We start from the raw sequence: 12,444 nt of genomic DNA on the forward strand, positions 1-12,444 counted from the left end.
ACATACAAAAAAAAAGGAAAACATATAAATTATAAATGATTTTTTTTTTTTTTTGCTGCAAAAGAAAGACAGCTCATGATTTGCAGAAAACTTCATAGTTTTACATACAAGTAAATTGGGAACACTTTCATTATGAAGAATGATTAAAAAAAAGAAGGAAAAAAAGAAAGAAAAAAGTGCAATGTGTCTCAAGCTGTGTGCATCAAAGATTATGAAAACTGATTATCACAGAGTGATCTGTCATGTGTGTGTTTGTGCTCGTTTTTTCATTCTCTAAATACAAAGCTACAAATAAAGATAACTTATGATGACAGTTACCCATGATTGAAGGCATGTCTAATCAATCATTCTCAGCCATTTTTGTCCAAAAAACACCATCAATTTAAAAAATTCAGAGCTTAGAAACTTCTCAACTGATCCACTTGCTTCAAACTTCAAAATGGCGGCAGTGGAAGGAAGTAACATTAGTACTTCCGGTTTAGGTGCATTGTGGGATTGCTAAAAGCGAAAGTAAAGGTAAATGAACACTGTGTTAAGTGGGCCATACCGGGTGGTTCAGAGATTGAATAGGGCACTTCCGGTGGGCCATATCGGATGATTCAAGGGACAGAGGGTTAACAATGTTCAGCCCACACTGCATGACAAAATGACATCAGAATGTGGACCTCAGTGCATGTTTTATGGCCTGTATTCACAGTGCTAATGAACACAAATGAACACCTCCAGACTTGAACTCAAACCCAGCTTGGTGCTGAAGAAAAGTGAGGTGAAGGGAAAGCACTGGAGGCTGACCCTTGTGGTACTGTTGTCAGGGAACAGCTGGCCATTAACCACATTGTATGTATCAGGTGATTCAGAGTTAAACGAGTCAGTTGGGTTACAAGACAAACAGTGAAGGTTTGACATTTAGTGTGGAACTGGATGCTGAGCTTCAATGGAGTGTGTTCTGTCTGTGTAACTCCTCTTCTTTCAGCCTGTGCTGGTGTCATCTGTTCAGCCTTTGCTGGTGTCAACTGTTCAGCTTCTGCTTGTGTCATCTGTTCAGCCTCTGCTGGTGTCAACTGTTCAGCCTCTGCTGAACTGTTCAGCCTCTGCTGGTGTCATCTGTTCAGCCTCTGGTGTCATCTGTTCAGCCTCTGCTGGTGTCAACTGTTCAGCCTCTGCTGGTGTCATCTGTTCAGCCTCTGCTGGTGTCATCTGTTCAGCCTCTGGTGTCATCTGTTCAGCCTCTGCTGGTGTCATCTGTTCAGCCTCTGGTGTCATCTGTTCAGCCTCTGGTGTCATCTGTTCAGCCTCTGGTGTCATCTGTTCAGCCTCTGCTGGTGTCATCTGTTCAGCCTCTGGTGTCATCTGTTCAGCCTCTGGTGTCAACTGTTCAGCCTCTGGTGTCAACTGTTCAGCCTCTGCTGGTGTCATCTGTTTAGCCTCTGCTTGTGTCATCTGTTCATCATCTGCTGATGTCAACTGTTCAGCATCTGCTGGTGTCATCTGTTCAGCCTCTGCTGGTGTCAACTGTTCAGCATCTGCTGGTGTCAACTGTTCAGCATCTGCTGGTGTCAACTGTTCAGCCTCTGTTCAGCCTCTGCTGGCGTCAACTGTTCAGCATCTGCTTGCATCAACTGTTCAGCCTCTGCTTGCGTCAACTGTTCAGCCTCTGCTTGCGTCAACTGTTCAGCATCTGCTTGCGTCAGTTTCAGTTTCAGTTGCTCAAGGAGGCGTCACTGCGCTCGGACAAACCATATACGCTACACCACATCTGCCAAGCAGATGCCTGACCAGCAGCGTAACCCAACGCGCTTAGTCAGGCCTTGAAAAAAAGAAAAAAAAAAAAAGAAAAAAGGGGGGGGAATAAATAATAGATAAGCTTACATAAATAAATAAATAAATAAATAAATAATAATTATAATATAGAAAAAGGTAGTAGTAATAATAATAGTAATACTAATAAAATGATAATAATAAAAAAAAAAAAAAAAAAAAAAAAGACAACAATGGTGATAATTAAGCGAATGAATGTAAAATATGACGACACACATTCACACATACACCCACACATGCATAACAGAAATGCACCAAACATGCAGTTTCACAGATATGAAAGTACAGTCAAATACATATAAACGTACATGAGCTCCAACACACACACACACACACATTACCTTGCACCTCCTCCAACCCCCTCCTCCACACACTCATTTCTAGCCTACGTATCGCAGCTTCCACGGCACACACACACACACACACACACACACACACGCACGCAAACACACACTCACAAAGATGAACACTTACTTGTACAAGCACACACATATACGCCCATATCTCCCACCCCCAACCCCCACACATATATACAAAGATATATATATATATATATATATATATATATATACACACACACCCGTACACAGATCTCTCCTGACACTTGTGTACACTTACCCTCTCGCGCAATCACAAACGCACTCAAAGGCACAGACCCACACATCCACACAAACACACACATACACACACGCACAGAGGCTGCCAAGAGGGATGGGAAAAGATCTCTGATGCCAAGAACGTGGCGTCTAGTGTGTTGCTCAGTCTATTGTATTTGGAAAGGCCCACAGAGACTCTGTTCCGTTTTGAAGAAATTTGCGCAATGTTGGTTTGGAAATGATGCCGATATTTGTTTGATTTGCAAAGCATCGTGCTCTACCTTTCATGTTAGACTTTCGGCCGCTCCCTCTCTCTGCTTTTATTTCTTTGAGGCGATCGATGGTGTGATGGCCTTGTACCTGTTCTTTTTGGTAGTCTTTGACTTTTCTGAGGATTTCCGATTTTCCTAGATGTAGGCCGCTCGTTGGTGTTGCGTTACCAGCAAGTCTGTCAGCTTGCGTCAACTGTTCAGCATATGCTTGTGTCAACTGTTCAGCATTTGCTGGTGTCAACTGTTCAGCCTCTGCTGGTGTCAACTGTTCAGCATCTGCTTGTGTCATCTCTTCAGCCTCTGCTTGTGTCAACTGTTCAGCCTCTGCTTGCGTCAACTGTTCAGCATCTGCTTGCGTCAACTGTTCAGCATCTGCTTGTGTCAACTGTTCAGCATTTGCTGGTGTCAACTGTTCAGCCTCTGCTTGTGTCAACTGCTGTTTTTTTCATTATTGTTGTATCCCTCTTTCTTTTTTATGCTTCTCTGTCCCTCGGCCAGAGCCATTAGGTTCCTGTTGTGGATGTGACGGTTGTTAACCCCACCATTGAGGTAGCCACATGCTGTGTCTGGGGGTGTGACTGACTGACTGATACCCACATGGTGGTGTTTCAGGTGTCCCTGATCCTGTTCAGACTGGACAGGGTGGTGAGGCAGCCACATGCCGTGTTCAGGGATATGACTGATGCCCACCTGGTGGTGTTTCAGGTGTCCCTGATCCTGTTCAAGCTGGACAGGGTGGTAAGGCAGCCACATGCCATGTTCAGGGATATGACTGATGCCTACCTGGTGGTGTTTCAGGTGTCCCTGATCCTGTTCAAACTGGACCAGGTGGAGATCTTGCTACAGGTGTGTGATACTGCAGTGTCCCTGGCGATGCAGGTGTCACAGGTGTTGCTGCACCAGCCGGGCAACGTGGGGTATGACGACTTCTATGGCAAGTTCTCCTCCCCAAAAGGTCAGTGTGTCTGTCTGTGTGCCTCTTATTGCAATCATTCTGTGATGTTGCTGTACTGTGTGCGATCATGTTTGTGTTGAGGATCTGTCCTCTGGCAGATGATAGGTGGAACTGTCAGTGTCAGAGGCATCTTCTAGGTTGAGGTGCCTGATCTTCTGTTCACGATATGGCCACATGTGGTCAGCTGGGCTGTTGGTAATTAGGATGAATGAATGAGCTAACTCCTTGATTGCCTGTTTTCAGAACTCTTTTTGCTCATAATGTGATTGTGTGCCAGGCCAAAAGGTTGTTTACTTGGTAGTAACTTCACTACACTGTTCGCTGCTGGTTCATTTGTTCAGATCTGTCTTGGATTTGGGGGCTTTTGTTCTCTTTCCTTTTTCCCCTGGCTAGGATGTGATTATGTAGTTATTGGATTTTGTTAGAGTTATTGTTCTGATAATGGACATAGATATTTTGAATGACAGTTTGGAACACATCCCGACATATTTCAGAACATCAGACCACAAAACAGCAAATCCTTGTTTTCAGTATGTCCCTGCCCCCAGCCACACCCGCTCCCCCCTGACCCCCCTGCAGAGGGTGAAGGGTTGTTGATGTTGTTTGTGCAGGTTTCCTGCAGGAAGACACTCGGGCGGAGAGTGACTCCACTCCCACCTTCCCCATCCGCATGAAACTGATGATTCCTGCCGCACCCCCCACCCCCGCCAAACCTTCCTCCTCCCACCCACCCACAGCCAGCACAGGAGAGGAGAAGGCGGAAGAGGTGAAGGAGGAGGGGCAGGGGGTGAAGGAGGAGGGGCAGGCGGTGAAGGAGGAGGGGCAGGGGGTGAAGGAGGAGGGAGCGCTGACGCTGCGTATAGAGGACTACAGCCTTCGCTTCAAGATGTCGGGCATCAGCTGTCTGTCGGACTTTGCTGAGGACGACGCTGAGCCACAGGTCATGCCGCTGTCCCTGACCGTCAGTAACTTCCTGCTGGTGCTCGAGGTCAGTGACGACTGCTGTCATCCTCAGTGGGGGAGGGGGGGAGAGGGGGGGGTGTTTGTGGGAGGGGGTGGAGGGAGGGTGTGGGTGTATGGTGTGGGTGTGTGTTGTGTGTGGTGTGGTGTGTGTGTGTTTGTATACATATGTGTATGTGTGTGTGTGTGTGTGTTTTTCTGTGTGTGCGTGTTTGTCTGCTGTGCAGGCATTTGATTCTTTCTTGTTGTTCGTATGTGTGAGTGTAGGTGGCACTAGAACCACACAAGTGTGAAGATGTGCTCTGTGTAGTTTTAGTTTTCATTCATTTGTTCCCCTTTTCTCCTCTCTCCTCTCTCTGTCTGTCTGTCTGTCTGTCTGTCTGTCTGTGCTCACTGTGCACTGGAATTGTGCTGCTGGTTGCTGTGATCTAAACATGGTGGTGAAAGGTTGTGGCTGTGTCAGTGTGTGCGCACTCTCACACACTAGCACGCTCTTAAATTCACACACCCGCACACGCAGGCGTGCACCCACACACTTAATCTGTGCACATACATGTGTGACAGGAGGACCGACCATCGTCCAACCCCAGTGGGGCGGGGGCTTTGCCAATGAACTGTCACATCGACCAGCTGTACATCAGCAGGGGACTGGATGGTATCTACTACATCACAAGTACGTCCTCCCTCTCTGCTCCTACTTCTCTTTAGCTTTGTCTTTCTCTCTTCTCTTTGTTCGCTGGCTGCAAAACGCCCATGGTCACTTGTATGTAGAAGCAGTATTTAATGAGCATGACTGTTTTTGCTACCCTTCTCAGCAGTCATTCTGTTTCGGGGAGTGTGTATTCTGGAATTTGGTCTTGTTTCCAATACCCACCGAATGTTGACATGGGTTACAGAATCTTCAGTGTGCGTGTTTGATGTTAGGCACGCATATTCACACAAAGGGAGTTAAGGTACTAGCAGTCTGCACATCTTTGATGTATAAGATTGGGCCTCATCCTCCTCAGTCCAAAATTCAGACCATCGCTGCGACACCTGTGGGCGCCTGTGTGCTTCCAGCTTTGGGCTGCAGAGTCACATGCGCTGTCATCACAGAGTGCACAGACCTTGTCATGGTCGGCTCCTGTCAGACTCCCAAGAAAAGAAGAATCTATCTGTCTATCAACATACCCGTCTAGATATCTGTATGTATAGTTATGGTGTTGATGAAGGAAGATTTTTCTCTCCATTAATTTTGTCGTCTCCACTTTTCGTGTACCTGTCTTGCTTTGGATAACCTTTTTTATCTGACCTCAGTGTGTGTGTGTGTGTGTGTGTGTGTGTGTGTGGCTGTGTGGCTGTGTGAGTGTGTGTGTGTGTGTGTGTGTGTGTGTGTGTATGTATGTGTGTGTGTGTGTGGCTGTGTGTGTGTGTGTGTGTGTGTGTGTATGTGTGTGTGGCTGTGTACAGCAGCAGGTGGCAGCAGAGGCAGTGTGTCGCGGGAGGTGAGCCTCGGGGGTGGGGCAACAGAGGACACGGACACGGTGGACGCGCGGGGCGGGGGGGGCACAGCCCGCACCCCCTCCTCCTCCCACTCCTCCCCCTCCCTGGCCATCCTGACTCACACGCAGGCGGAGAATGCACAGCTGCGGCGGCAGTGCGAGGAGCTGAACCGCGCCAACAAGCTGTACGAGGAGCAGATCCTCCTCATGAGGGACCGGCTGCGCGACCTGGAGCTGCAAGTAAGTCAGCATCAACAGCAACAGCAGCAGCAGCAGCAGCAGCAACAACAGCGCAAGGGGCGGTCCCCGTCCGTGACGTCTGTGACGAGGAACCACGTGGGTGGGCGTCGGATGAGTGGGGACGGGGTGGGGCTGGGTCTGGAGGTGGAGGTGGTGAAGCTTCAGGACCGGGTGGATCAGCTAGAAGATCAGCTGAGCACGTCCCAGCAGGAGAAGGACTCCCTGGTCACCACCCTCCACTTCCTGCAGGAGGAGCTGCTGCAGTCTGAACGACGCGCCGCACGCCTGGGAGGGGACCCCAACCTTTAACCCCCCCCTAACTCCCCAGCCCTCTGACCTCTTACCCTCCCTCCCCCCCAGCCCCCTGACCTCTAGCCGTCAGTTGGCATTTGGGGCACTCCCCAACACTCCACCTCTAGCCAACACCTCCCACCTCCCACACCCTCCACCTCCAACCTCTAGCCGTCACTTAAGGCATTGGGGGCAATCCCCAACCCCCCGACCTCTGGCCAACACCTCCCACCTCCCCATACCCTCCGACCTCTGGCCAACACCTCCCACCTCCCCATACCCCCCGACCTCTGGCCAACACCTCCCACCTCCCCATACCCCCCGACCTCTGGCCAACACCTCCCACCTCCCCATACCCCCCGACCTCTGGCCAACACCTCCCACCTCCCCATACCCCCCGACCTCTGGCCAACACACCCCTCTTCCTCCCTTGCTTCCTAACCTCTAGCCGTCAGTTCAGAATAATCACGACCTGTCATCTTCTCCAGTAGCTGAAATGACTTCTGGAAAGACAATGGACATTAAATGAAAGAAAAAAAATTTATGTGGAATGTGGGAGGGGGGGGGCAACCCTGACGACTGATTGCAGCTGAAATAACGACTTCTGGGGGAAGTTCTATTTTTAGATGGAGGGAAGACACATTTGCGGCAACCCTGACCAATCTTAACTGAATTAACTTTCTGGACCGATGGTAGGTTTTGAAAAATATTTTTTTAATACTTTTTTTAAAAAAATAGGTGAAGCAGCATGAAGTTAAAGTTCAGTGAGATTGGAGGAAGGTGTTGACGAGGTGTGGCCATTCTCAAGCTTTTGGATGAAGGTGTTGACGAGGTGTGGCCATTCTCAAGCTGTTGGATGAAGGTGTTGACGAGGTGTGGCCATTCTCAAGCTGTTGGATGAAGGTGTTGACGAGGTGTGGCCGTTCTCAAGTTGTTGGATGAAGGTGTTGACGAGGTGTGGCCATTCTCAAGTTGTTGGATGAAGGTGTTGACGAGGTGTGGCCGTTCTCAAGCTGTCACCAGACTTGAACAGCCACCTTTGGAAATAGGATGACTGTGTCCTTCGAATGGATGAAGTCTGTACTGCAGGGAGAGGGGAATGTGGGCAGGGGAGGTAAATTTACTCAAGGGAGACAAGGAGGTGGTGCAATCCAAACTGACAGGCTTGAGGTGCCTGGTTTTTTTTCTTTTTTTTTGTGGTAAAACTGATGGACTGCATTTTGACAGTGGTGGAGGGTGGGTGGAAGGTGGGTGGGGTGGCAGCCATTCATTTTCCTGAGACTGCAGTCATCAGCGTCCAGTTTGATTGATGAGGTCTTGGTGACCATCATTTGGCAGTTCTGAGCAGCATCTCCATCCTGCCTGCAGTCCGACACTCCCTGAGGGTCAGCACAGAATCACCAGATCAAGGTTGTGTCGGCCATCCACAAAGCCTTGCTCTGATATCTACACATATATATAGAGAGAGATATGGATATATCCACTCATTTGGTTGTTGTTTTCCTTTTTCCCTTGGGATGATCTCACACTGGAGTGGATGTCAGTGGACAACATGATGTGTTGTTTCAGTGATGTAACTACTGGAACAGAAGCAGTACGCAGACAGAGGTTCATCGACGTCTGCTCAATTATCGTCATCACTGTAGTCTGCGTTCTGCTGCTGGTGCAAAACAAACAATAGCTGACTGCTTGGACATCAGGCCATAGGACTTGTACACAGACTCCTGTCAGTCCATCTTGCTGTCTGTCTGCCTGCCTGTCAGTCTGTCAGTCTGTCTGTCTGTCTTGTTGTTTCTCTGTGTCATTCCTCAGACTCTTTTGCACTAACCTGTCTTTCTGTGTCTCAAGGTTTTTGTGTGTGGTTTTTTTTGGTTTATTTTAGTTTGCATATATATTTTTTGTTGTTTTTTTGTTTGTCTATTTCAGTTTGTACATATATTTGTGTGTGTGTGTGTGTGTGTGTGTGTGCATGCGCATGTGTAAAAATGTGTGTTTTTGCATGTGTATGTGCATGCATGTATGCATGTACATATTTGTACGCCTGTGTATGCATGTGCATTCAAAATGTTTGTAAGCGACTGAAGAGCTTTTGTGTTTTATACAGCTGAGTCATGTTGCCAAACAGTCAGTATTTGATGTTTTGCATGATGAATGTTTTCCACAGGAAGGGGCTTCACCATCTCAGGACACGTCTGCTGCAGCTTGCTTCTGACTCAAAGTAACCAACCACCTCCCCCACACCGCCACCCCACCCACATCCTCATTGCACCCCCCCAGGCCCCCCACACACCTCCCCCTATTGCCCCTGGCCTCTGGGCCAGTCAGTATCCCCCTCAGTTCCTGTGTTGATGTTGATGTGTTGTATGTCCACAGACCTCTGTTGATGTTGATGTGTTGTATGTCCACAGACCTCTGTTGATGTTGATGTGCTGTATGTCCACAGACCTCTGTTGATGTTGATGTGTTGTATGTCCACAGACCTCTGTTGATGTTGATGTGTTGTATGTCCACAGACCTCTGTTGATGTTGATGTGCTGTATGTCCACAGACCTCTGTTGATGTTGATGTGCTGTATGTCCACAGACCTCTGTTGATGTTGATGTTGATGTGCTGTATGTCCACAGACCTCTGTTGATGTTGATGTGTTGTATGTCCACAGACCTCTGTTGATGTTGATGTGCTGTATGTCCACAGACCTCTGTTGATGTTGATGTTGATGTGCTGTATGTCCACAGCCCTTGTTTACAGTCCATGCACCAGAGTGGTTTCCTCTTCCTGTCCTCTCCAGTGGCAGTCAGTGACACAGAATGCAATGTGTGCCCCCACCCCCTCCCCCTCACACTTGATCACCGTTTCTCTGGGTGTTTATGCTGTGGACATGTCGTCAGCACAGGCCCATCATCTCCACTTTTCTCTGCAAGTCTGCGTTGCACATGTTTCAGTGTGTTGGAGGGCTGGGGTGTGCATGTCAGTCATTGTGTGTGTGTGTGGGAGGGTGTGTGTGTGTGTGTGCATGTGTGAGTGTGTGCATGTCAGACATTGTGTTTGGGGGAAGGGGGGGTGTGCCTTTTTTTTTGTCTCTTTTCCCTCATAATCATAATTATTTTATTTGAAAGCCATAAAAGATAATCTGGTTTTCCATGTGATAACTGAAGTCTTTGCTCCTCCACAGTTTGTGATAAAATTCTGTTACCAGGGTTTGGAACATGTTGGAGCATATTCTTTGTCACTTGCAATATCCTCAAGGTTTTTACTCATTGCTGAGTGAGATTATCAATGATTCCAAATCTTCTTCTGTTCTCTTTTTTTATTATTATGATAGTTTGCAAAGAAGGTAGACAGGGTTTGTTTGCAGGAGAATGTGTTCATTGTATGCTGTGTCGTTGGTTTGTGATGATGTGTACATCCTCTACCTTCTGAATGAGAATAAAGAATACCTGCTGAGCTTCATCAAAGTTAATGATAGAACCTAGAAGTCTTTTTGTCTGCTTAGTTAAAGAGTCTGAACAGTATATTTATTGCGGTGTTAACTGGTTGACTTTATGGTGTGCGTCATAGGTACTGTTGCTCAGAGAATGAAGATAGTGATAGGTGGGAGATGACACTATCCATGAGTGTGTGGATCATTTGATTCCTGAGCTGTAGTGTTTATGGGTTTAAGTTTTGATAACATCTGGTGTCCAGGTACAGCAATCATTTGATCCCTGAGCTGTAGTGTTTATGGGTTTAAGTTTTGATAACATCTGGTGTCCAGATACAGCAATCATTTGATCCCTGAGCTGTAGTGTTTATGGGTTTAAGTTTTGATAACATCTGGTGTCCAGGTACAGCAATCATTTGATCCCTGAGCTGTAGTGTTTATGGGTTTAAGTTTTGATAACATCTGGTGTCCAGATACATCAATCATTTGATCCCTGAGCTGTAGTGTTTATGGGTTTAAGTTTTGATAACATCTGGTGTCCAGGTACATCAATCATTTGATCCCTGAGCTGTAGTGTTTAGGGGTTTAAGTTTTGATAACATCTGGTGTCCAGGTACATCAGTCATTTGATCCCTGAGCTGTAGTGTTTATGGGTTTAAGTTTTGATAATTATCTGGTGTCCAGGTACATCAGTCATTTGATCCATGAGCTGTAGTGTTCATGGGTTTAAGTTTTGATAACATCTGGTGTCCAGGTACATCAATCATTTGATCCATGAGCTGTAGTGTTTAGGGGTTTAAGTTTTGATAACATCTGGTGTCCAGGTACAGCAATCATTTGATCCATGAGCTGTAGTGTTTAGGGGTTTAAGTTTTGATGACATCTGGTGTCCAGGTACATCAGTCATTTGATCCATGAGCTGTAGTGTTTATGGGTTTAATTAAGTTTTGATAACATCTGGTGTCCAGGTACAGCAATCATTTGATCCCTGAGCTGTAGTGTTTATGGGTTTAAGTTTTGATAACATCTGGTGTCCAGGTACAGCAATCATTTGATCCCTGAGCTGTAGTGTTTATGGGTTTAAGTTTTGATAACATCTGGTGTCCAGATACATCAATCATTTGATCCCTGAGCTGTAGTGTTTATGGGTTTAAGTTTTGATAACATCTGGTGTCCAGGTACAGCAATCATTTGATCCCTGAGCTGTAGTGTTTATGGGTTTAAGTTCTGATGACATCTGTTGTTTTTTGTCCCATTTTGAATTTCACTTTGGGTTTCAACTTGGCTATATGGGTTTTACACAGTAAGGTGATTCCTCACTTTGGGTTTCAGCTTGGCTATATGGGTTTTACACACTAAGGTGATTGTCCTTCAAAACGGCCCCATCCTCACTAACTGTTCTGCTTTTTTGTACACTTATGTCAAAAATATGATTAAGGTGAAACAGGAAAAACTAGAAGCTAAAAGAAAAGAGATATTACTAAAACAGTTGATGAAGAGTATGATCAATATTTTCATAACACTTGGTAGGATGATTTTCTTAGTCTTACGTTCTAAATATGAATGTAGCATTCAGTAAGTTGTCTTCAATTTGTTTTTACCACACAGGGTGCCAAAACATGTCAGAATGTTGACTTCATTCCCACACTGATAGTACCATGCTCTTGTTTAGATGTATTTGTCATACTGTGTATCAGTTAGTCTGATTACCTGGAGTTTGTGCTAACTTTGCTAGTGATCAGGTGATGTGAATTCTGTATGAGACTGACAAGCCTTGACAGGGGTTTGTGTGTGTGTGTGTGTGTGTGTGTGTGTGTGTGTGTGTGTGTGGTTGATGATGATGGTTACAACAACAGTGTATATTATTTTGATATATGTGATGGATCAAAAGAGTTAGGGATATTCCACATCCCTCCTGTACATGTACATGCCAAAGGAATAACTATATCATTGATCTGTCCATATCCCCTTCCTTCACAATGACTTTCTCCCACAGCTACTTGTACATACAGAATTATTTAGCAACAGTATTTTGTGGACCTTGAATGCAGAATATCTTGAACATAGAATGCTGATGATTGTTTTCCTGTGTTTGGATTGGTTTTCTTTTCTTGTGGCCATAACATCCTGCATGTTCTGATGCATTGTACTGTAGATAGTCTGACTGGGCTGGCTGCTATAGGAGTGAACTGCGTTGTCTGCAAGGTGGTGGTCAGTAGGAACACAGTGACACAGCCAGTCATGAAGAAGACATTTGGACGCTGCACTGGGATGTGCATATCTTCTCATATTCATATATAGAGAGAGAAAAAAAGAGAGAGACATATAGATTTAGATATAGATATATATAGATGGATATAGTTGGATATATGTATATATATATATCTATATATATGTATATGTATATAAA

General features: G+C 46.1%; 1 protein-coding gene across 2 annotated transcripts in view; it reads left to right on the top strand.

The window, feature by feature from the left end:
- LOC143287026 (bridge-like lipid transfer protein family member 3B) overlaps positions 1-10,563 on the top strand; it is an 83,526-nt gene extending 72,963 nt beyond the window's left edge. The window contains exons 18-21 of one of the 2 annotated variants that reach the window (XM_076595038.1): positions 3,485-3,641; positions 4,253-4,629; positions 5,166-5,274; positions 6,051-10,563. In XM_076595038.1, coding sequence (XP_076451153.1) covers positions 3,485-3,641; positions 4,253-4,629; positions 5,166-5,274; positions 6,051-6,631 — 1,224 coding nt within the window. In that variant the 3' untranslated portion in view covers positions 6,632-10,563. The remainder of the gene's footprint in view (positions 1-3,484; positions 3,642-4,252; positions 4,630-5,165; positions 5,275-6,050) is intronic. The other variant, XM_076595039.1, reaches the window with a different exon arrangement.
- The last annotated feature ends 1,881 nt before the right edge of the window (positions 10,564-12,444 follow it).

The sequence above is a fragment of the Babylonia areolata genome, chromosome 10 (assembly GCF_041734735.1).
Source record: "Babylonia areolata isolate BAREFJ2019XMU chromosome 10, ASM4173473v1, whole genome shotgun sequence".
Classification (NCBI taxonomy): domain Eukaryota; kingdom Metazoa; phylum Mollusca; class Gastropoda; order Neogastropoda; family Buccinidae; genus Babylonia; species Babylonia areolata.